This window comes from Spermophilus citellus, assembly GCF_964194105.1.
Source record: "Spermophilus citellus genome assembly, chromosome: 11".
In the NCBI taxonomy this organism is placed as follows: Eukaryota; Metazoa; Chordata; class Mammalia; order Rodentia; family Sciuridae; genus Spermophilus; species Spermophilus citellus.
Genome location: NC_138192.1, coordinates 61,135,150 through 61,162,140, shown reverse-complemented (window position 1 = coordinate 61,162,140; position 26,991 = coordinate 61,135,150). Strand labels below are relative to the sequence as shown.

The following is a 26,991-nucleotide window of genomic DNA, read 5'->3' as shown; positions in this document are numbered from 1 at the left end:
ATATGAATGTCCCCAAAAAGCTCATGTGTTGAAAGTGTGATCCCCAATGAAACAAAATTCAGAAGTGGAGTTTTTGGGTAATGGTTGGATCATGAAGCCTCTACCATTATCAGTGGGTTTATCCATTTGAAGGATTAATAATTTGAAACTACAGGGAGGTGGTGGAAACTGTAGGCAGGAGGAGCATGGAAATAAGTAGGTCCCTAGGCACATGCCTTTAAGGAATGTATCTTGTCCCTGGCCCTTTCCTCTCTACCTCTGTTTCTGCTTCTAGCTGTCTTCAGCTGTGCAGCTTTCCTCTGCTGCACCCTTCTGCCACATATTGTGCCTCACCTCAGGCCCAAAGCAATAGAGCCTGTCAATTCTGAACTGAAACCTCTGAAACCATGAGTCAAAAGAAATCTGTCCTTGGGTATGGGTCTGAGTTTTAGGCTGGAATAAAAATGAATATTCTAGTGGTAGAGTGCTCGCCTAGCATGCACGAGGTCCTGGGTTCAATCCTCAACACCACATAAAACTAAATAAACAAAATAAAGGTATTGTGTCTAACAAAAAAATAAACATTAAAAAAAAAGAAATCTTTCCTCCTTTTAATTGTTTGTGTCAGGTATTTCAGTACAGCAATGAAAAGCTGACTAACACACTGAGACTGTTATTATAGTCTCATAATAAACATTTATTTGGAAAAGTATGGGGTTTTTTCTTGTTAAGAAAGTTTTATCTTATAAATTTTTTCAATTGGGTTTGTAATGGTTAATGTGCACAATGGTATTTTGTTCTCTTTGAAATACTTTGAATTCTTCTTTTGGTCAAAGAATAAGGCATTTAACATTTTCTAAGCATGCATCTACTGCATTCAATTCTTTCACCTACAAGTTCCTCTGTAAGTTATTTCCATGCAGATTCTTAATTTGCCCATCACATTATATTAGGTTAAACAGGAGTTGTCTCTATCTGTGAATACAGCTGTAAAACCGAAGAACCTTACTGTTGTATATTTTTGTTTTGCCTCACCTCAGGTATGACATAGTTAGGTCTATATCATTTCAGAACAAGGTGTAACAGCAAATAATAATCAGAATAGAATTATATTGAAAATAATTCTTGTTCAGTTCATTATTTAAGATTTTACAACCAATTTCCAAGTTAGCAATTTGAAATTATTTTCAATAACAATTTTAAAATTTTTCAATAATCTTTGCTCAACTTACAATTTTGCAACCTATAACAAGCTATAAAGATCAATTCTAGACTAAAGAAATTCTTCTTTCTCTTAATTCTAGTAGAATAATGTTTCCTCTTCATTATGTAACATAGATTTTCTTTGGTTTTTCCATGTAGAATCAATAAGAATCTATAATTCATAAGAATGCAAAAGTAACACATGACAGTCACAAATTCAGATATGATATCCAATAATATACCTCATGAGGTGATTCACATATGCACAACCTAATAAATAAAATTAGTGGTTGCCCAATACAACACATGATATAGAAAATGAATAAAAATTTGAGAAGGTTTATAAGAAAAGGATGTGTAATAAAAGCAAAGGCAACAAACATTTCTATGTCAAGATGAGCAAGATGGTATTTACAGAATGCCTTCTTACTTCTCCTAAACCAAAAACCTCTTTACTGTAATCACTCAATAAACTACAATGGATGAACATTAAGGGTCTGATGCAGAGAAAGCAAATTCACAGTCAAGGTTGTCCTTTAACATGTAGGCTCAATCTAGGGCACCAAAAAAGTGGTTAAGTGGCCCCCCTGTGGTGGTCAGATGTGGGAAGGCACTGCAAACTGTTAATTTTCTAGCTTTTAATGTTTGTCTAAGACCCTTAACATTTTTTCTAATATTGTTGCTCCTGGGACATTTTCTTCAGTTTGGCCCCTGTGGCCCCCTTAGCATACACATTTTGCATTTATATATGAAAGACAGCTGAATTGATTCAGAAACAAAACACTGGAAAGAAGAAAAAAGGTAGGGTTGGCCTTGAGGACATCCCATAATATGAAGCATAGATATGAAAGACTCTTTAAACAACAATAACAAAAAAATTCTACATGCTAAGAGTTTAGATATCTAACATCAAAGATAAAAGACAACATAATGTGGAAAGGGGAGAGTAACTGAGATACAAAGCCTAAGCTATGCTTTGCTCACAAAATTTCTAAGACCTTTTGAACAAGTATAATTATCTGTGTCCAGCTATTTCCTTGTAAATGGATATCCTTGGACCATTTTCCAGTCCCACACACCTTTTAAAACTACCAGTAAAATTTCACAAATGGCTTTGACTATTTTGTTTTGTGCCCCTTCTGTAGTTAAGATTAAGTGTTTAGAGTTCCTTTAAATAAAAGTGCACAAAAATATATTCTATGTGCACACACACACACACACACACACACACACAAAGAATTCATATTGAACACACAGCAAATGGACACTGGGTAATGTCACTGGTAGAAAACATCTAACATCAATAAAATAAGCAATAAAATCTTAGGGTTTGGTTTAACAGATGCAATGTTTATCTACCTTCATTACATAAATTATACTCTCAAGAATGTGTCCTATGCAAAATACAAATATGTCAATTTCAGCCCAAGGGGCATTTTTCTCTAGGTTTATAACCCCTTGAAAATAGAGGTTTCATCTAGAAAACCTAACAGATCCTCAGCTGCTTTCAACATTATAATATATTCATAAGGCAAGTATTCACTGGCAAACATATAACAAATTAAATGGCACGAGGGTGAGGTCCAAATCCATAACAATGAGAAATGGACCAAACCAACCATGAGACACATGTAGAAATTAGAGAAGAAAAGGAGTATGTAAAATAAATAACATTAGAAGCAAAAACATTATAGGTAGTTTTAAACCAGTGCTAAAGAAAATGGTGAACCAGTGCATGTACATGTGTGCATTTGTATGCTAAGATTAGCATTAAAAGTAAGACTGCAAAACTACCTCATTAAGAATTTACTGTAAGGGTCATAGTATGTTCTAAGGGGTCACAGTAAGAGAGAAAAATATCTTGTAAAAAAAAATCAAAACATCACCTACCGTCATAGTAGACAATCGCTCCTACCAGTTTGTCCTTCTGAAGCATGGGGAAATGCTCAAGGGCTCTTGATTTGCTGAGGACATAACTGCTCTTCAGGCAATTACTTCCTGCAACCAGATCGTATAGCTTGATTCCTACCCAGTAGTAAGGTAATTGCCACCATCTACAGCATAAATAGGGAAAACGGTTTCTTTAGAAACAGAGTATAATGTAACGGAATGCCACCTTAAATTACAAGAAACTTTTCTCCTTTTTTTTGAGTTCTTGTCACACTTAGCTGCTAAAGCTGGCCTCAAACTTGCAATCTTCCTGACTTGGCCTCAAGTGTCACTGGGATTATAGACAAGCATCACTGTACCTGGCTAAGAGACTTTTCATATAAGAAAAACAAAGCATACCTACAAAAGGGACAGGAGCCCTATATAACTATTTTTGACAACAATCTAGCTGAAGTATATAAGTGAATGAATCAGTGAGATTTCAAATGAATCTTCTCTAAGAATCTTATTCTGGCTATATATTACACCTCTTTGAGGAACATTAAAAATAAATACAAACACCTGGCCCTCACATATCCAGAGACTGATGTAAATAGAGTAGGGTAGGGCCAGGCGACTATAACATGCACCCAGCAAAGAGAATCACTGATCTAAGAAATTCTCAGAAATCTAGAGCAAAAGATGGCCAAAACTGTAATATCTATTTCAAGCCATCACTACATTAATGCAGCTAAATGAGCTGCACTATCCACTTTTTTTCATATTACTGAACCTCAATACACAAACTTAGGCAACATTACAGATAGTTTCCACAACATTAGGAAACTGGATTTTCTAATTTATAACCTGATATTTCCTAGCAAAATTTCAGTTTTTGCTAGCTCAGACATTTAAAATGACCTCAAATAGTTGAGTTTTGAGTTGCTATGTTGTAGTTTCAGATTTTGCAACACAGTACCATTTGGGTCTGTATTTTACACCCTGCACATGACTCTCTAATATTCCTTAGCACAGATGTAGTTTCTCATATACATACTCCCAGGAAATGGAATAAGATACTGCTAATTATAAAAACAGAACACAACCTCCATTGCTTTCAAGATCTGGTCTGTAGAGATAAGTCTGCAGAGTACTTAGGAAAATCCACATTTTAAATACACCTAAGAAAATGTTTGAAAGGGACTCAAGATTAGGACTACTTAAAACCACATTAAGTAATACACGTGGAGGGATTATTTCCGTTAAAACTGTGCTGTTCTATTGACCTCAGACATGCAATAGTATACAGGTGATACCAAAAGGCTTACTTGTAAATTGGAAGCATTATAGGTAATGGAGATGATAAATGGGGAGCAATTTCTAGTAGGTTGGCACGCTCATGAAGGGCTTCTTTTACCATCCTATACTGAAAATCAAAACAGAGAAAATTAGTTTGGCAGTAACAGATCATAATATTTTCAAATGGCAAATAGACACCCTGCCAACTGATTGATACACAGAAACCTTCTACCTCTGAGCGAGGATAGCTCCCTCCTAATCAAATTTCTAATAATACATCATGCTGTCAACCTCAAAGATTTTTTAGAAACCTTAACTGTATTTGCATAGGAGAAAAACATGCTGTCAGAGTTCCCAGGTGTAAGATATTTTCCTGACTTGAGTTACAAGATTATTGTAACCATTTATCTTGCATTCTCTGTATTGTCTCCCTTTCTCAGTTCCCCATAATATTTTTTTCCAGGTTAGAGATAACAGATTGTTCAAATTCATGCTAAAAGTTTCCTTCTTGCCTTCACTAAATCCAGCAAAGATGGTATGCAGCAGTTGCACGGTATTTTACAGGTAGATTATTTTAAAAAGCTTTTAACTTAACTCCTGTGATTATCATTATGCCTCTCTAAAGAGCTAGCATTACTATTATAATACTAATTTCACAAATAAAAAGATTCAGGTTCATAGATATTCAGCAAATAATGCAGAACACATCATCAGTTAGCTGACTCTAAATCCATGCTGGGTTTTTTCTTTCTTTTTTTCTTTCTTTTTTGCATTCATCATGATGCTGAAGAGAAACATAGGGAAAAGGGACAGATTCAAAACTAACTTGTCAAGGAAAAAAAAGGGGGACAGATTCAAAACTTGACAATGTCAAGTCAGTGCTTCTGTGTTTTTCATGTACGAAAAGCAGATAGGGAGTGCAGCTGATTTTTTTCTTTTTTTTTACCCCTCTGGGAAATGTCATCTTCCACACTGCCTTGGCAGTTTTCAAATGGTGGCAGACTGGACACAATAAAGTGTGACATAGGAAAAGCATGACTCAGATCATCTTTTCCTTAGGAATATGTCAGTGACAATATAAGCGTATGATTGCAGTTGCAGTTAAGAGGATCAATTTGGCACTCCCTCTGCATTACAACACAGCTCCCCTGAAACAGCTTGCAAAGGAGCAATTTGGTGGCCACTGGCAAAAACCCAATCACAATTGTTAAAAGGCAACACATCCAAAAGTGATTTTGTAAATCTGCTACTTTGACATGCTTCTGTAGAAAAAGCCCCTGATTACCTATAAACATAATACTACAGGAAAGAACTGACACACCTCTCCTGAAAGATATTATGGCAGCATACACTAAATAGGTGTTTCCAATAGGAAGAAATGTTAAAAGACATTTAAAAAAAAAAGAGTCTGATTTAATTGGGTAGAAAAAGCATAGTCGCAATTTTTGTTTAACAACCAGCATACACAATTACCTGCTCAATATCCAACTTCATGATGGCCTTCTGAAGATATCTCACCCCACCATGGATCAATTTAGTGCTTCTGCTGCTGGTCCCTGATGAGAAATCATCTCTTTCTACAAGGGCTGTTTTTAGTCCTGTGTAACCAGAAAACCAAATTAACTTCTTAAATTACACAATTTGTATGTAATTCATTAAAGGCACTTCTCCAGGGTAGAGACAATCACAAGAAAAATTAGTCTGAACATGGATAAATTTGTATTCAAAGTGCAGTACACTGTCTATATTATAATTAAGAGATTTTAGGCTCTTCCTGGGGGAAAAGTCAAGCCAGTACTAGAAGCATATTAAACTGTGAATGAATCACAGCTAGAAAATATTACAGTACAATTTCATGGCAGCAACACACTCTGGTACATTTAGGGGGTCAAAGGAGAGCCTGCACCCTTCTTTATCCACATAGAGAAACTGCATGTTATAGCAAAGCCTTCTGGAACATACCTATCGTCCCTACAAAAGCCAAGACATCTTCCAGCTCCTTATCTCTGATCTACTCTAATACATCACCAATAAACCTGAGACTTTTGGTGTATGCTTACTCCTACTTGAAAATGTGTCTGGGGTGTTTTTATGTGTTATAGTGGGTATAGAAAGGGGAAAGATATCACAACAGGATGAAAGAAGAGAATAAGTTCTAATATTGAGAGTTTAAGGTCTAAAACATTTGAACATGGTAATATTTTAGAGTTAAAAGAAAATACCATCCAGGACAAATGAATACCATGTATCTATAAAGAAAATATTCTCTATGAGCCGAGGTTGAGCAAAAATGGGTAAATTCTATAAGTCAGACAGCCCCTTTATTTGAGGGTTGCTCTTAGGGAAAAATATATATGTTTTATTTTATAACAGAAACAAATATGCCTCTTCAGGATTGTAGAGGACCAGCAGTTCTACAAATGTTACAAGTCTAGAGATGAAAGACAAACTTCACAAGACCCAGAGTCTACACCATCCCCAAGCAGGGAGGAATTTCCATGGGCAGGCACAATCTTGGGGGTGACAGAATGTCATGGAATCCAATTACAATGAGAATATGCAACTGGAGCAGTCTGGGCTCACAACGCTTGAACAGGAGAACCTGTGCATGTATTCAATGCAGAGCCATTTATTACAATGAATACCAAAGGGTCGTTTTTATAACTTTTAGCAGTTTAAATATCGTGCCCAAATGTCATCATAAAATCAGGGCAATTCCCTTGACTTCAAAGGACAAAATATTTGAAAAGTGTGGAGAAAAAAGAAGAGAATTTTGATTCAAGGTCAAAAACTGCTACAGCCCTAACTAACTAGTAAAATAACACAGAAATTATAAGTATCATGGACCCAAGGCACTCTTTTTAATCATGCATGCCAAAGACAGTTCTGTAGCATTCTGATCTATTAAACAATAGCAATGCACAGTAAATTTAGAATTTCATACTGGATACATTTGAGACACAGAAAAAGCAAGTTAGGACATATTTCAAAAACCATATCGGAACCATATTGGAAGTGTTGATGCTAGATATGAATTAGGCATGGACCAGACTGTTGAGTAGTTCCCAGCTAAAACAGAGGCAAGCAAACAAAGAGCCCCAGAGTTTTATAAGGGTCACATTAAAAAACACAGAAGACTCTCCTCTTACTCCAGTTTAGAAGTTGAATTCAGGACATAAATCCAAAATAGTCAGAATCACATTTGCAAATCTCTTAAGAAAGCACTGTCTCAGTGAGCTATATCACCTTTACTTAGTAAGTCCAACCCAGAGAGTTCTTCTTTCATCACTAAAATAGACCATTTTTTCTTCACTTGAAGATCAGACGAGGGAGTTGACTTTCAAATGGCATTTAGGAGCCAGATTATTTAAAATATTTAAAGATTGTGATTCTTTAAACCCTAGAATTACAATCACAGCTTCAAGATGCCCATACTAGAGAGGCAGAGAAGTGAAACTGAGAGGAAAAACAGCATCCATCCAATCACAGCAACCTCACCTGGGTCTGCATAAAGATGTCCTAGAGTCTGCTGAGACAGACTCCTTAGATAGTCCCCAGACATCCAACTTCCCCACTTAGTATGTAACCCATTGCTCTTGAATGTGGGCTAGACCTAGAACCTTTTTTCTAAAGAGCAGAACCTAGCAACCATGAGGGCAAGTTAATTTGGTGATTCAGTTACAAAAAAACTGGGACACATTCTCTCGTGGTACCACTCTCTCTTGCCCTCCCATTTGTTCTGGTGAAGCAAGCCTCATGCTGTAAGTCCAAAAACCAAAGAAAGGCCATACACAACAGGTCATGAGTAACAAAAGCCATTGGGAAGGGAACCCTCTCACACCTTCCCATAGAAGTCACTGCAACCTGAGAGAGTCACAGAACCTGAGGACTCAGCTAAGGCTCACTCACATTTCCTGACCCTCTGAAACAAAGTGATATTGTTGTTTTAAGCCACTAAATTTGGGGCATAGTTTATGGATGACAAAATTACTTGTGTTAAGAATAATTGCAGCCAAGTTGGGAGTTTTCAACAGTCTCTGGGGATGGGTCTTCAGAAAAGTCTCAGTCTACAGAGTGGTTTTCAAGATGGGTAGAGCACATGAAAGGAGTTATCATTGGCAAAGACCAGTTTAAGAAAAGGTAGTCAATGCTTGAAATGACCCAGCTTATTCAAGGACTGCTTATCACTCAAAGGCTGAGAGCAGGGTACAAGGGGACAATGTGAAGGAGATCAGTGGAAGAACTGACAAGATCACAAATTTGACAAAGAATCAACAAATTCATCTACTTTGGAACATTTGAATCCTGTCCTATAGGCTATTGGTTCTCACAAGTAAGTAATTTCTGGATCTCTTCAAAAGGGAAATTTCTCTGAGAATGTGGCTACAGGTTCTGGGTCATTTTTAGAAAGAAATACTTCATTAGAAAGTACAAGATTTGGCATCATTGTCACCCAACCATGAATATGAGTACTGTATTCAGTTATAGGGTATCCATTCTGAGGAACCAGAGTATGCTTGTTAATTATTTTTATTATAAAAAATGAATAAAATTTATTTTTTTCCTAGAATTTCTCAGCTATTGTTTTGAGAAATGCTATTATGTTGCATGTCAAGGGAACCACTAAAGTGTTTTAAGATGAGAAGTCTGATTGATGTTCCAGAAAGATTTTTCTGACTGGGTGGGTAGTAGGTGCAACTAGAGAAGGACTCCAGAGGGCTCAGTTCTCCTTAAGGGGACCAGGGCACACAGAAAGAGCAGAGCAGTGAAGATCCAGCCTCCCAAGGCGAAAGATGGTACTGGAGGGTTATAAGTAGAGAGAATTTTATGGGCTGAGTTGTCAGGGTAGATTTTTTTTTTCTTTCCCAAACTGATTCAGTGTGAGGCAGAGAACTACTTCAAGAATTAGCAAGCCATCTCGGGAGGATATTTCAAGAAATATAAGTGAGAGCTAACACTTTCAAGCTCTCCAAACTGCTTTTTCCAGTACTGGACATTTTAGAAGTTATTCACATGTATTTGTGTGAAAAGCCCTAGTGAATACCAACAAAAATTAAAATGAGCCCCTCAGTCAAACTGGACTGGTTTTGTTGTTGTTGTTTGTTATTATTTCTATGATTTCTGGGGAGAAATTAGACTATTCCTTCTAGGATAAAACCAAAAATGTCTCCAAAATTACAACTCAATGGATATACTAAAGCACCATATAACCTAAAAGTTACTAAACATTTCTCTATAAAACTATTTTTAAAAACCTAAAACAACCCTAAAGCTATTTTTAAAAACTCTATAAAAGGAAAAGAGTTAAAATTTTTCAACTGCTACTGTATGTCAAATGTTCTGAGTTTCTTATTTTTGTTGGATGAGAATGTGGGAATCAGGAAGGTGGAAGGTAACACAGATTCAAGACATTACTAGAAGTTATAACAGCTTCTCATAACTTTTTTCCTTTACTGATTAACCAACTGCAGGAAAAACAACAAAATTTCTACAAGTCTTTTGATGTTCTAGTGTGGCTTTGTTATTTAATGTGTTCTTTTCTATTTCCTCAAGAATTAATGATCTAAATTTAAAAGCTTGGTTTTATACTTTAAGTATAAGGTGAAGAAATTATTTTATCCTCTCAAACTAAGTAGTATTTTTTAGTGAAATTCAGTGCTCATAATTTTGTGTTCCTAGGTTAAAGAACATGAAAAATAATGTATCCAGGATTTGTGTCACCGCTCATTACTATGGATCTGAAGAGTCTCGGCAAGATTGTCCTTCAGAGAAGAGTAAGTTCCCCTTACCCAGGCAGGGAAGGCTGGGCTCTCTGTGCATTTAAGGTACTTTGCTACTATTTCAAGATTTAACGAGAGGCTGAGGACATAGATCAGTGTTAGAGTGCTTGCCTAGCATGCTCAAGGGCCTAGTGTCCATCCCCAGCACCACTAACAAAAACAAAAAATTAAATAAAAAAATATTTTATTAGTAATACTTTGTGGGTTCCTTCTTCCCTCCCCCTTTCCATTCTTTCTTTTGTGTATTTTTTGTTAGCAATTACTTTCTATGGAAAGCAATAAGGTACATTATTAGTGAGATGACCAATAAACCAGATCACTTGACAGTGATATTATTATTTTATTTTTTTATTATTGATTACTTTTGGTAGGAAGTCTCAGGAATTTCTTAACAGTGATAAAATATTAATTTCTGGAGTAAAATTACTCTGAAATCTTAGGAGGAATAACAAGGTCAGTTACAGAGAAAGAATAAGATCAACTTGAAATCTCCCTTTCACTTATCTTCATCCTACATTCTTGCAAGATGGACTAGTATTTTCTGGACAGGGCAAGGAGTCTGGGCTGAGCACAGCTCTGGTTCAGCAAAGCTTTGTCTTTTCTGAGCTGAGAGTGCCCTGCTACTTCCACCTAAACCCATTCGTGTTCAAGACAGCTGAGTGAATACAGAGGGATAATTACAATCTAAGGGGAGAAATGGTACAACATTTAACTTTCACAACATGGAATAGAACAGACGTACATTTTAATACCTTTCACTGATTATCTTATTATGCATGAAAACATGCTCAATATAATAAATGCAAAGAAGCAAAGAGAACAAAATAAAACTCTCCTGTAATTACACTACTCAGAGATAACCACAGTTGACATTTGGGTGTTTAAATGTTCACATTTTCTATGCATGTATATAATCACATATGTACATTTTTTAAAAATAGGATCATATACCATATTTAAGGTTTTTTAATTTAACACTGTTTATTGTAAACATTTATCCATGTCAATAAATATTTTCTAGAATATTATTTTTAAAGCATGATGATATTACATTAAATGTTTACACTGATTTATTTATTCAATTCCTTATTTATGAATACTTATTTTCTTTTTTCATTATTAAAGCCAGTACTTCAAGATTGTATTTTCATTTAAAATCCCTGTATAATTATTTCATTAGGATAAAATTTCAGAAATGTCATTATAAAGATGTTTTTAAATAGAAAGGCAAGAAGAATAATCACTATGGAGTAACTGTCAAAGGCACCAAGGTAATAACACACAAATCAGAAAACTTAAGATACTTTGTACGTTAGAACCATAAGCATAGGTATTAAATTCATAGCTCCATGAAGAAAAACTGATATCGTTTAAAGAAAGGTTAGATAATCTTTCTTTAGAAAAGCTTTGGGCACTTAACTTTGGATTTCAGACAGCCACTGCCATTAATAAGAAAAAGGGACTAACCCAAAGGCTGAACATTTTATATGAAGGATCAATTTCTTTAAAAAATAATGCCACTGTACAGCTGCAAAGTCATTCTGGATTTGACTGGGATCCTGTGCTTTGCCTGGCATTTCCTGACAGTGAATGTGAGCATTTTATAGAAGTACAAATATACTCAATTGTTACTTGAATATCTATTTGTGTTTATATTAGGAAATGGATAAACTATCAATAAAAGATACTATGTTAAGTTAAATTATGTCATTAACATACTCTGTGTTCCTTAAATGCACATGTGATTTTAAAGTCACAAAACTATTAAGTTATAAAATTGTAATAATACTGTTCAGGAAAAAGAAAGTCTCTGGTGCTGTGGTTTCTCCTTTTACATTCTTCTTGTCAAAATAGCCAATGTTCAAAACAAGAATATCTCAACAACACAGGAGAAGAGAAAATAATAAAAATAATACATTGCTGGCTTCCTAGTTATAAAACACAGAAGCAACAAAGGTCAATTATGTTCTATGCTTATGCTTAAACAGGAATACAACCAGCCATTATGAGGAAAGGTAATAAAGCCAGATGAGCACTGAATGCTGGGACTGAAGAAGGGCTCTGCCTCTTGCACAAGGAGTTTGGCAAGCTACTCTTTTAACCACTGTTTGGGCCTGGGACATGGCCAGGATGTAGGATGACAGACGCATTCTAGACAGCAGCACAGCAAGGCATAAGCTGGCTCAGCAGATGGTCTGAAGGGACCACAAGATCAACATGGGTCAGAAGGCTAAATCTGCTTTCAGGAAAAGTCCCTAAAGGGCATTGAGGATAGCAATAACTGCACAAGGGCATGGAAATAGAGCATGATACCAAGCTGATCTAATGTAATAGGCACAAAAGAACCAAAAAAAAAGCAAAGCAAAAAGATAGGTTAAAGAAATATAAAATTGATACAGAATCCAAATAGATATAACTGGATTAAATTCATTTACTATCTTCTAAGTATTTTAAAAAATGCAAAAAATGGAATTCAGCTACATACTATTTATCAAAGACAAACTCAAACAAAAAGGTATGGAAAAACTGAAAACAACTATAACAAACCCTGTCTGTCTGACATGTTATAAATATTTTCCAAATTTCACACTATTTTATTTTATTATTTTTTGCCATTGACAAATTATAATTTTTATGAAATCAAATTTAGGAGATTTTTTTCTTTATAGTTTATTGGTGTTGTGCTAAGAAAATATTTTCCTACTCCATTTTTTTTAAAATTCATGTACACATTCTAATAATTTTTGGAGTTTTGTTGTTAAATCCTTGATCCACATCGAGTATACACATATACTTGTATACACATATACAAACAAATTGGAGAGGTTGGATACTCCAACAAAATTTACTAAGTAACCAGTAATAACAGATCTGAAATGCTATCTTCACCATATTCTAAACTTTACATATTTACATTTATTTCTTGACTCTCACTTTAGTTTGTTGGTATGTGGTACTGAGGATCGAACCTGAGTCGCACGCATGCCAGGCGAGCGCGCTACCGCTTGAGCCACATCCCCAGCCCTCTACTTTTCTTATCAGTACTTTTTTTCAATATTAATCTAACAAATCTCACAGGTCTATCTCTCCAGATGAAGTTTAACACAGCTTTTCATTTCTTTCCTGAACCTGATCCCTACACCAAAGGAAAACTATATTAATCAAAATTATGTTAAATTTCCAGATTAATGTTAAGAGGGATTTGCAATTTGGTATTATTAGCAGTGTCCAGCAAACAACAAACTTTTTGCAAGTCTACTTCTGGGGATGTTTCCCTAACCTCATGGCAAGGGGGTAGGGAAGAAGCTGAGTCAGGTAGGCCTCCAATTCCCAGAATGCACTCTTAACAAGGCTTTCCCTTCTCTGCATTTTTTTTCTGCAATGCACAAACGTCCTCCCTTCCCCGAACCTTTACTTACGGGGAAGAAAGTTATTATTATTCTCCATTATCCCTGAGAAACTTGAAGTTCTCTGTAAAGTTAAGACCCTTCTGGAAGGTAATGGAGCTAATCAAAGGAAGCCAATGTTAGACCCCAGTTAATTCTACCTCCATAACTATGTCCTTAATCACTATGCAAAACTGCCTTAGATGTGGAAAAATTATGGTGATACTCAGACACCATTATAAATTAAAAGTACATATAAATTTTTAAGAGAGAAAAACAATGTTTTCCTCCAGCAAGAGGCAGTATTATCTGGAATGTGAACTGAAGCCATGAGAGTTAAAATGCACTGGGTGATCCCAGACACATAAACTCACATATAAGAATATAAATAACTAAGGAAAACACTTGGTAGAACCCTGAGGGAGTAAATAAATATATTTATTTATCAAATGCTCCTTATTCCTGCTTCCTTTAGGAGCAAAGTGCCCACAACTGGGCATCAGGGCTGTGCTTCTGCCCAGAAACTGGACACAGAGGTGTTAAATGGTGAAGAAATTTCTATTGATCCCGGAGACCTGCAGGAAAACGTGAGGAGAATTGTGCATATTATGTTTATAAAATAATATTCCCAAATGAAACAAATGAAAATTGATTCAAGAAAATGCCAATGATGAGAATGCAAACAAAGGTTCATTATGAAGACTCTACAGATTCTTCTCTTCCCTCCACAGCCTTCGCTTTTCCATCACCAAAATTGCATTTGGGCACAGTATTTTATCAAAAAGCTTGTGCAAACATTTTTATACAAGCCCTTTAACATCTAGTGGTTCCCCAAAAACTTTGATGTCCTGAAAAATCTAATTATTACTGGTAACTTTAAAAGATCACAGTAATTTATTTTTGTCAAATGTGACTAAAGATTAATGGATACAATCAGGAATAATTTGGTAAAAACATATCAAACGCAGAGAAAGCAAAATTTGTTGTTAAGTGAAGCATCAAATATAATAAAAGAGCAAATTCCATGAATGAACAGCAACAATGCACAATTCATTAACCAAATGCCCATGATTATTTCACACTTCAGAGGGCTACTGATATGATCAGAAATTGTAGTAAAAGGATAAATATAGATTACCTTCAGCATCTCTTTATACATTTTAATTATAAACACTACTCCCAGAAAGCCACCACCATAGTAAAAGAAACATAGATTAAGATTTGTGCATCTCTTCTGCAAATCACAATTCCATATATATATATGGAATATATATATATATATTTTTTATATATATTTTTAAGACATTCTTCAGCAACTGTCTTAAGATAATAATCAATAAAGAGATGTTAAAAGTACATTTTTTATTAACTATAAGATTAAAAACCTGATCAATATTCAGGTTCTGAAACTCTTACCAAAATCATGATCATGATTACGATCATGATGACCATTCTCATCATCATCACCATCACTCCCACAATCATGAGATAATTCACTCATTAAACCGTGATCACTACTGAATTCCCTTCATTATTCAAAGAAAACAATTATTTTTAACAAATATTAATAAACTAAGCTTCTTGCAGACAATGATGACTCTTTTTAAAAATACTATTTTATTTATTTATACTTTTTTATTAGTTAACTCATTATTTATTTTTTTTAATGTGGTGCTGATGATCAAACCCAGTGGCTCGTGCATGCTAGGCAAGCACTCCACCACTGAGCTACAACCCAAGCCCAAGGCTGACTCTTAAAATTATTTGTATTCTCAGAGCTTGTTCAATACTTGACTCATAAATATCATTGTTTTAAATAGAAAAAAATCTAGGTTGGGGATGTAGCTCAGTGGTAGAGCACATGTTTGGCAGGATGAGGCTCTGGGTTCAATGCCTAGCATGAAAAAAAAAATTTTTTAAACTGCACTCATTAAGTGGAAAAAAATGGAATTTTTTCATTAAAAAATGAATACTATATACATGTAAATGATGACTACACTGCTATTGCAAAGAAACCACTGGAAAAGAGTAATACAATCTTATCTATGCTTTTGAAATGATATAAATATATAAAGTACACAAAAGCAAGCACAGGTGAGATTTCAAAAGGAAGAAAGGAGTAACAGGGCTTTGGCGATCAACTTGTTGTCAGTTATTCAATCTATCCTAACTTTCCTACCAAAGCCTGCATTTCTAATTTTCCTTACGTCCTGCCCCCTTCAGCTTGTGGTCTACCTTAAAGCAATTTCCTCTGCTTTCATGGAATCTGTCCTCATTTTTTTTTCCTTTTACCTCTAATGCCCAGTCTATTCTCAGTTTGGGATTCTCTCCTACTATTTTATCTGTCTTTACTTTCAGCAATACAGAACACACATACACATTCACATGTGTATGCACACACACACACACACACACACACACACACACACACACAAAATATCCTACTTGGAAAACAAGTCTACATTTTCTAATCTAAACAAAGAACCTCCAAAGCACTCTATTACCTTCTCCATAAGGTAGTTCATGCCTGCTCTATTCTCAAGTCCCTTCCTCCCACCCATAAGCAGAACATCTCACTTGGGTTCTGTTTATTTAGGAATACTTCACACACAAGCTCCCTGTTTTACATCTTAGAATCTTCACCTTTTGTTTCTGTCTCTGAGAAACAAATCTCATCCTCTTGCCAAAATTCAGACTCATCTTTGAAATTCCTCTCCTTGTCATTTCACACAGCCTTGCTCCATATGCTCCCCTTCTATTCCTTGCATTTAAACCTTCTCCCCCTGCCTGGCTTTTTCCTGAGTCTACAGGAATATTCAGATCATTCGTATCTTAACAAGGAAAAAGAAAAAGGAAAAGGAAGAAATCTTGGGATATATTCCCTCCTTCTATACATCCTAATGCACTATCAGGTTACGTCCATTCTATTTCAATTGTCTCCAGACCTCTTGAAAGCATGTGCCCATCTCTGTTCCTTCCATATCACCAAGTGATGTTCTCCAAACCTACAGTATCCCAAAGGCCTGTTCAGTAATGTCAAATCCCTCTTCTGGCACTACAAACCCAGTCCTGCCTTCCTATTATTCTCTCATATTCTCCCCATTTATTTGGTTCATGCTCCAATTAAAGTGCTTCTGTCTCCTACACACACTGATTCTATGCTGCTCTTTCTGCATGTTCCTTCAGCTTGGAACACTCTTAATAAGCAATATTTGCCTATTAAAATTACTATTATGCTAAACAGCAGCTTGTTGACTAACAATTCTCCATAGATATGACTACCTTTATCTTTACATGTTTATAATGTTGCCTGAGCCCTTTGAAAGGCACATTCTCTTTAATGGAGACTGGTCTACACAATCACTATAGAATTGTGAGCACACTAAAGTTACTCACATTTGTATTCTCCTGTAGTACCTTTCATTGCCAAGCATACAGTAGGTACTCAGTGAATATCTGCAGAATTGATATAAAAACAGTGACTACGTATTTTAGTACAATTGTGTGAAATAACTACAGATGCCAAGAAACATATTTTCCTAAACCCTCCTGGAGAGATGATATTTTTGATACACACCCAGTATATTTTAATTTCTAGAATTAGTAGTCCCAAGAAAGACCTCACACTCCTGCTCAGGCCTCCAAGATAAAAAGCTAGGATCAAAATTACCATGTGAAGGAACAGGCCTAGAGACCCACCGGCGTGGTATCACTTCACCCCAACTGCAGTAGGGGCCGACCAGAGCCGCCACCCGAGCCCGCAAGGTAGGCAGACCTGCGAGCGACCAGCGGAACAGGCGCAGCGGCCTGCCGGCGTGGTAGACACGTCACACCAATTGGAGTAGGGGCAGAGCAGAGCCGCCGCCCGCATCCGAAACAGGCCCAACGACCCAACGGCGTGGTAGTCACGTCAACCCAATTGGAGTAGGGGCAGAGCAGAGCCGACACCCGCGCCCGCAAGGTAGGCAGGCCTGTGACCGACTGATGGAACAGGCCCAGCGGCCTGCCGGCCCGGCAGACACATCACCCCATTTGGACTAGGGGCAGAGCAGAGCCGCCGCCCGTGCCCACAAGATAGGCAGACCTGCGACCGACTGGAGGAACAGGCCCAGCGGCCTGCCGGCATGGTAGTCACATCACCCCAATTGGAGTAGGGGCAGAGCAGAGCCGCTGCCTGCACCCTGAACAGGCCCAGAAGCCCTCCGGCATAGTAGTCACGTCGCACCAATTGGAGTAGGGGCAGAGCAGAGCCGCGCCCACACCCTGAACAGGCCCAACAGACCAGCGGCCCGCCGGCGTGGTAGTCACATCACACCAATTGGAGTAGGGGTAGAGCAGAGCCGCCACCCACACCTGGAACAGGCCCAGCGACCCGCGGGCGTGGAAGTCACGTCACCCCAATTGGAGTGGGGGCAGAGAAGAGCCGCCGCCCGCGCCTGCAAGGTAGGCAGACCTGTGACCAAACAGAAGAACAGGCCAAGGGGTCCGCGGGTGTGGTAGAAACCTCACACCAACTGGAGGAGGTGCAGAGCAGACCCGCCGCCCGTGCCTAAAAGGTAGGCAGACCTGCGACCGACCGGCACAACAGACCCAGTGGCCCGCCGGCGTGGTAGACAGATCACCCCAATAGGAAGAGGAGCACAGCCGCTACCCGCCCTGCAAGGGAGAGAGCAATATAAATATATAGGGGGAAAATTTCAAAAACACAACAGTTTCACCAAGCAGAAAGAAACACTAGCAGTATGAAAAGACAAGGAAAGAAAGGACCACAAGCAATGCAGGTCAACTCAACTTTAGAAGAGGTAATAGCTGTAGCAGATGGAATGTCAGATAAAGAATTCAGGATATACATGCTTCAGATGATCTGGAGTCTCAAGGAAGACATTAGACAGCAAAATCAGACAATGAAAGATCACTTCGACAATGAATTACATAAACAAATCCAAGAAGCAAAAGATCAACTATACAGGGAGATAGAGGTTATAAAAAACAAACAGAAATCCTAGAAATGCAGGAAGCAATAGACCAACTTAAAAACTCAATTGAGAATACTACCAGCAGAGTAGAACACTTAGAAGATAGAACATCAGACAATGAAGACAAATATTTCAACTTGAAAAGAACATAGACAGCTCAGCAAGACTGTTAAGGAACCATGAGCAGAACATCCAAGAAATATGGGATAACATAAAGAGACCAAACATAAGAGTCATTGGGATACAGGAAGGCATAGAGCTCCAAACCAAAGGAATGAGCAATCTATTCAATGAAATACTATCAGAAAACTTCCCACACTTGAAGAATGAGACAGAATCCCAAATCCTAGAAGCCTACAGGATGCCGAATGTGCAAAATCATAAGAGATCCACACCTAGACACATTATAATGAAGATCCCAATATACAGAATAAGGAGAGAATTTTAAAAGCTACAAGAGAAAGGAAGCAGATTACATTTAGGGGTAAACCAATCAGGATAACAGCTGATCTTTCAACACAGACTCTGAAAGCTAGAAGATCCTGGAATAACATATTTCAAACACTGAAAGAAAATGGGTTCCAACCAAGAATCATGTATCCAGCGAAATTAAGCTTCAGGATGGAAGATGAAATTAAAACCTTCCACGATAAACAAAAGTTAAAAGAATTTGTAGCTAGAAAATCATCTCTTCAAAACATCCTTTGCAAAACATTACAAGAAGAGGAAATGGAAAATAACAATGAAAACCAACAGTGGGAGGTAGGACAGTAAAGGGGGAAAAATAATCAAAGAGGAAAACAAACCATGTTTAGTAACATAAATAAACAAATATGGCTGGAAGAACAAAACATATCTCAATAATAACCCTAAATGTTAATGGCTTAAACTCACCAATTAAGAGACACAGGCTAGTAGAATGGATCACAAAACAAGACCCAACAATATGCTGCCTACAGGAGACGCATTTGATAGGAAAAGATATACATAGACTGAAGGTGAAAGGTTGGGAAAAATCATACCACTCATATGGACTTCGGAAACAAGCAGGAGTATCCATACTCATATCAAATAAAATAGATTTCAAGCCAAAGTTAATCAAAAGGGATAAAGAGGGACACTACATACTGCTCAAGGGAACCATACACCAACAACACATAACAATCATAAATATACATGCCCCAAACAACAGTGCAGCTATGTTCATCAAGAAAACTCTTCTCAAGTTCAAGAGTCTAATAGACCACCATACAATAATCATGGGAGACTTCAACACACCTCTCTCACCGCTGGACAGATCTTCCAAACAAAAGTTGAATAAGGAAACTATAGAACTCAATAACACAATTAATAACCTAGACTTAATTGACATATATAGAATATACCACCCAACATCAAGCAGTTACACTTTTTCTCAGCACCACATGGATCCTTCTCAAAAATAGATCATATATTATGTCACAGGACAACTCTTAGACAATACAAAGGAGTAGAGATAATACCATGCATCTTATCTGATCAAAATGGAATGAAACTGGAAATCAATGATAAAAGAAGGAAGGAAAAATCATGCATCACTTGGAGAATGAACAATAGGTTACTGAATGATCAATGGGTTACAGAAGACATCAAGGAGGAAATTAAAAAATTCTTAGAGATAAATGAAAACACAGACACAACATATCGGAATCTATGGAACACATTGAAAGCAGTTCTAAGAGGAAAATTCATTGCTTGGAGTTCATTCCTTAAAAAAAGAAAAAAACCAACAAATAAATGATCTCATACTACATCTCAAAATCCTAGAAAAAGAAGAGCAAAACAACAGCAAAAGAAGTAGAAGGCAATAAATAATTAAAATCAGAGCTGAAATTAATGAAATTGAAACAAAAGAAACAATTGAAAAAATTGACAAAACTAAAAGTTGGTTCTTTGAAAAAATAAATAAAATCAACAGACCCTTAGCCATGCTAACAAAGAGAAGAAGAGAGAGAACTCAAATTACTAGCATACAGGATGAAAAAGGCAACATCACAACAGACACTTCAGAAATACAGAAGATAATCAGAAATTATTTTGAATCCTTATACTCCAATAAAATAGAAGATAGTGAAGGCATCGATAAATTTCTTAAGTCATATGATCTGCCCAGATTGAGTCAGGAGGATATAGACAACCTAAACAGACCAATATCAATTGAGGAAATAGAAGAAACCATCAAAAGACTACCAACTAAGAAAAGCCCAGGACCGGATGGGTATACAGCAGAGTTTTACAAAACCTTTAAAGAGGAACTAATACCAATACTTTTCAAGTTATTTCAGGAAATAGAAAAAGAGGGAGCTCTTCTAAATTCATTCTACGAGGCCAACATCACCCTGATTCCTAAACCAGACAAAGACACCTCAAAGAAAGAAAACTACAGACCAATATCTCTAATGAACCTAGATGCAAAAATCCTCAATAAAATTCTGGCGAATCGAATACAAAAACACATCAAAAAAATTGTGCACCATGATCAAGTAGGATTCATCCCTGGGATGCAAGGCTGGTTCAATATACGGAAATCAATAAATGTTATTCACCACATCAATAGGCTTAAAAATAAGAACCATATGATCATCTCGATAGATGCAGAAAAAGCATTTGACAAAGTACAGCATCCCTTTATGTTCAAAACTCTAGAAAAACTAGGGATAACAGGAACATACCTCAACATTGTAAAAGCAATCTATGCTAAGCCTCAGGCTAGCATCATTCTGAATGGAGGAATATTGAAGGCATTCCCTCTAAAATCTGGAACAAGACAGGGATGCCCTCTCTCACCACTTCTGTTCAACATAGTTCTCGAAACACTGGCCAGAGCAATTAGACAGACGAAAGAAATTAAAGTCATAAAAATAGGAAAAGAAGAACTTAAATTATCACTATTTGCAGATGACATGATTCTATACCTAGAAGACCCAAAAGGGTCTACAAAGAAACTGTTAGAGCTAATAAATGAATTTAGCAAAGTGGCAGGATATAAAATCAACACGCATAAATCAAAGGCATTCCTGTATATCAGCGACAAATCCTCTGAAATGGAAATGAGGAAAAATACTCCATTCACAATATCCTCAAAAAAATAAAATAAAATACTTGGGAATCAACCTAACAAAAGAGGTGAAAGACTTATACAATGAAAACTACAGAACCCTAAAGAGAGAAATAGAAGAAGATCTTAGAAGATGGAAAAATATACCCTGTTCATGGATAGGCAGAACTAACATCCTCAAAATGGCGATATTACCAAAAGTTCTCTATAGGTTTAATGCAATGCCAATCAAAATCCCAACGGCATTTCTTGTAGAAATAGAGAAAGCAATCATGAAATTCATATGGAAAAATAAAAGACCCAGAATAGCAAAAACAATGCTAAGCAGGAAGTGTGAATCAGGCGGTATAGCGATACCAGACTTCAAACTAAACTACAGAGCAATAGTAACAAAAACAGCATGGTACTGGTACCAAAACAGGCGGGTGGACCAATGGTACAGAATAGAGGACACAGAAACCAATCCACAAAACTACAACTATCTTATATTTGATAAAGGGGCTAAAAGCATGCAATGGAGGAAGGATAGCATCTTCAACAAATGGTGCTGGGAAAACTGGAAATCCATATGCATCAAAATGAAACGGAATCCCTTTCTCTCGCCATGCACAAAAGTTAACTCAAAACGGATCAAGAAGCTTGATATCAAATCAGAGACACGGCGTCTGATAGAAGAAAAAGTTGGCTCCGATCTACATATTGTGGGGTCGGGCTCCAAATTCCTCAATAGGACACCCATAGCACAAGAGTTAATAACTAGAATCAACAAATGGGACTTACTCAAACTAAATTTTTTTTCTCAGCAAAAGAAACAATAAGAGAGGTAAATAGGGAGCCTACATCCTGGGAACAAATCTTTACTCCTCACACTTCAGATAGAGCCCTAATATCCAGAGTATACAAAGAACTCAAAAATATTAGACAATAAGATAACAAATAACCCAATCAACAAATGGGCCAAGGACCTGAACAGACACTTCTCAGAAGAGGACATACAATCAATCAACAAGTACATGAAAAAATGCTCAACATCGCTAGCAGTCAGAGAAATGCAAATCAAAACCACCCTAAGATACCATCTCACTCCAGTAAGATTGGCAGCCATTAAGAAGTCCAACAACAACAAGTACTGGCAAGGATGCGGGGAAATGGGTATACTTGTTCATTGTTGGTGGGACTGCAAAATGGTGCAGCCAATTTGGAAAGCAGTATGGAGATTTCTTGGAAAGCTGGGAATGGAACCACCATTTGACCCAGCTATTCCCCTTCTCGGTCTATTCCCTAAAGACCTAACAATGTTCATATCGATGTTCATAGCAGCACAATTCACGATAGCATGATTGTGGAACCAACCTAGAAGCCCTTCAATAGATGAATGGATTAAAAAAATGTGGCATTTATACACAATGGAGTATTACTCTGCAATAAGAAATGACAAAATCATAGAATTTGGAGGGAAATGGATGGCATTAGAGCAGATTATGCTAAGTGAAGCTAGCCAATCCTTAAAAAACAAATGTCAAATGTCTTCTTTGATATAAGGGGAGTAACCAAGGACAGGGTAGAGACGAAGAGCTGGAGAAGAAGATTAACATTAAACAGGGATGATAGGCGGGAGGGAAAGGGAGTGGTAAGGGAAATTGCATGGAATTGGAAGGTGAGCCTCAGGGTTATACACAACTACATATAAGAGGAAAGGAGGAGTAGGAGAAAAATTATATAAGTGGAAGAAACGATTTATAGTAGAGGGGATGGAGAGAGAGAAGGGGAGGGGAGGGGAGGGGAGGGGAGGGGAGGGGGGACAGTGGAGAATGGGATAGACAGCAGAATACATCAGACACCAGAAAGGCAATTTGTAAATCAATGGAAATGTAACTGATGTGACACAGCAATCTGTATACGGGGTAAAAATGGGAGTTCATAACCCACTTGAATCAATCTGTGAAATATAGTATATTAAGAACTATGTAATGTCTTGAACAACCAACAATAAAATAATTAAAAAAAAAAAAGTACATGAAAAAATGCTCAACATCTCTAGCAGTCAGAGAAATGCAAATCAAAACCACCCTAAGATACCATCTCACTCCAGTAAGATTGGCAGCCATTAGGAAGTCAAACAACAACAAGTGCTGGCGAGGATGTGGGGAAAAGGGTACACTTGTTCATTGTTGGTGGGACTGCAAATTGGTGCAGCCAATTTGGAAAGCAGTATGGAGATTTCTTGGAAATCTGGGAATGGAACCACCATTTGACCCAGCTATTCCCCTTCTTGGTCTATTCCCTAAAGACCTAAAAAGAGCATGCTACAGGGACACTGCTACATCGATGTTCATAGCAGCACAATTCACAATAGCAAGACTGTGGAACCAACCTAGATGCCCTTCAATAGACGAATGGATAAAAAAAACATGTGGCATTTATACACAATGGAGTATTACTCTGCATTAAAAAATGATAAAATCATAGAATTTGCAGGGAAATGGATGGCATTAGAGCAGATTATGCTAAGTGAAGCCAGCCAATCCCTAAAACACAAATGCCAAATGTCTTCTTTGATATAAGGAGAGTAACTAAGAACAGAGTAGGGAAGAGCATGAGAAGAAGATTAACATTAAACAGGGATGAGAGGTGGGAGGGAAAGTGAGAGAGAAGGGAAATTGCATGGAAATGGAAGGAGACCCTCAGGGTTATACAGAATTACATACAAGAGGAAGTGAGGGGAAAGGGAAAAATAATACAAGGGGGAGAAATGAATTACAGTAGAGGGGGTAGAGAGAGAAGAGGGGAGGGGAGGGGAGGGGAGGGGAGGGGGGATAGTAGACGATAGGAAAGGCAGCAGAATACAACAGACACTAGTATGGCAATATGTAAATCAATGGAAGTGTAACTGATGTGATTCTGCAATCTGTATACGGGGTAAAAATGGGAGTTCATAACCCACTTGAATCAAAGTGTGAAATATGATATGTCAAGAACTATGTAATGTTTTGAACAACCAACAATAAAAAAAAATACCATATGAAGATAATAGGTGTTAACCTATCCACTTTAAAATGTTCCAGAATATTCTGGTTCAAATTATATTACATGACTGGAAACAGGAATTTATATGAAAATTGGGGTCTACATGGTAACTGAGTAGATTTCAGTTTCTATATTTTGAACTAACCATTATGAGGGTTAATTTAAAAAAAAAAAAAGGACTGAGGCTGTGAGGTTTTCATGGACGAAAACCTAAGTGGCAGTCCTGTGAAATCACAGTAATCCAAGTAATATCTGTTTGTGTGAACTTCAATCTCCTTAAATTAATTTCATGAGTAAATTCTATCAGATATGTAAGATAACTAAATACAGGATGATGGTGGTGGTAAATCAATATATTTGAGAAAAAATATCTGTATAATAAATTATCGGGCTGGGGATGTGGCTCAAGCGGTAGCGCGCTCGCCTGGCATGCGTGCGGCCCGGGTTCGATCCTCAGCACCACATACAAACAAAGATGTTGTGTCCGCCGAGAACTAAAAAATAAATATTAAAAAAAAAATTCTCTCTCTCTCTCTCTCTCTCTCTCTCTCTCTCTCTCTCTCTCCTCTCTCACTCTCTCTTTAAAAAAAAATTATCATCATTAAGTATAAAACAGTCATAAATATTGAGTTAAAATTCTTTGTTAGCAATATCTCAATATCTCAATACAGTTGTGATACAGCATGTATTGTTCTTCCAGGACACCTGATTCCAAAAATCTCTTACCTTCACATTAATAATGGCAGCTATAGTAGTTTCTATAATTTATTGAGTTTCTACTTTGTGTGAAAAGCACTGGTCAAATTCTCTTTGTAATTAGCACATTTAACACAATAGCCATAAAAAGAAGGTATTTTTCCCCATTTGGAAGATGAAGAACACCAGAGGAATCAAGTAATTAATCTAAATATGCAGATAAACACACACACACACACACACACACACACACACACCTGGTAACTGATGCCTGGTAAACTGAGTCAGAATATGTATCCGGATTTCCTTGACATTATTTTATTACATATATCTTGCATAAGAGCACTGGAGTTCCATACTAAAATGTCTTGTTTTACATGTTATATTATGTTTTCATTTTTAGGGATCTTCTCTTCCTGTCTTTTCTAATGCCAACCAGTAGTAGTAGACAGGGTGACTGAGACAGGACTGTGTTAGTCATAGTCTAACATATCTTTTTCATCATTTATGCACATAAACTGACTTTCACAAATTGAAGTGCATACCTCACTGAAAGAGAAAATTTTCATCGCTATACAAATAAAAAGAATATTTATTTTAATTACTTCATTTATATGTGATTTCAGGTGATATACAAATATTTTAATTTCATACAAATGTATTTATTATGAATTAGGAAAAAAGTAGAACATCGAAGAATTTTTAGGAATATAATATATACTTTTTAGATAAATCCACTGAAGTGAAAACAAGACATATTTTTTTTAAATTGTGCAGTGCCTATATTTTAAAAATTGTAAAGGTGCTTCACAAAGAAGGAAAATTAGGAAATACCAGCAGAAACGTGACTTCACTAGCATATAGTACATGCTGTCCATATTTATACTGGGGAGAAGGATGATAACTTTACCTCACATTCATCACAGCAGACTTACCTCTGGTGACGGCATCTAGTGCACAGCCACTGCCTGTTGCTCCTCCTCCGATAACAAGGATATCAAATTCAGGTGTGTTCTTCAAAGTTAGTATTTGAGCTTCCCTGGAAGGAGGTTCCCTGTTAACAGGTTCTGAAAAGTACTCTGCCGCTTCCACATACGCCAGGTTCACCTGATGTAAAAGCAGACCATTTTCAGTTGTTCATCTACAAGGCCAATTTAATAAATCTTACAGCATAATAGAAACAGAAATCTGCAATGGAGATAAGGAACACAGGAGTGAGAACACAATCCACAGTTCACACAGAGTTACAAGACTAACTGCCTTGGGATGGGGGTGGGGGATGCTAGGTGTATTTCTTTTTATGAATCTCAACCATTTAGCCATAGAACACATGGTTTAAAATTAAATATATTAATTTATAGTTTTAATTTTAAATACAGCCAAATTCTATTATTTCCACTACCAAATAGCAATTCCCAAATACTTTAGAGATAATTTATGAGGTAAGAGAGCAAATAATTTACCCAGTGGCAACACTTCAGATAACATTTAAATATGTTGACTCTACATGAAAGGAGAAAAAAAGAGCAGTTTATGTCTTTCCACAATTTCTTAAAAGTATATGTTCCTTATTCCTCAATTCTCATGACAAAATATATTCTAGAGATCAGTATCTTTAGGTTTAAATTAGTACAATTAAAAAGAATCTATTTAGTTACTATCCAGTTTAAATAATCAGC

At 36.8% G+C, this 26,991-nt stretch overlaps 1 protein-coding gene across 7 annotated transcripts in view; it reads right to left on the bottom strand.

Annotated features, from left to right (window-relative positions):
- The window catches only part of GPD2 (glycerol-3-phosphate dehydrogenase 2), a 164,342-nt gene that overhangs the window by 61,878 nt on the left and 75,473 nt on the right, over nt 1-26,991 (bottom strand). For all 7 annotated transcript variants that reach the window (XM_081261713.1, XM_081261714.1, XM_081261715.1 and 4 more), the window contains 4 exons: nt 26,248-26,419; nt 5,824-5,948; nt 4,380-4,477; nt 3,073-3,236 (listed from right to left, as the gene is read on the bottom strand). In XM_081261713.1, coding sequence (XP_081117839.1) covers nt 3,073-3,236; nt 4,380-4,477; nt 5,824-5,948; nt 26,248-26,419 — 559 coding nt within the window. The remainder of the gene's footprint in view (nt 1-3,072; nt 3,237-4,379; nt 4,478-5,823; nt 5,949-26,247; nt 26,420-26,991) is intronic.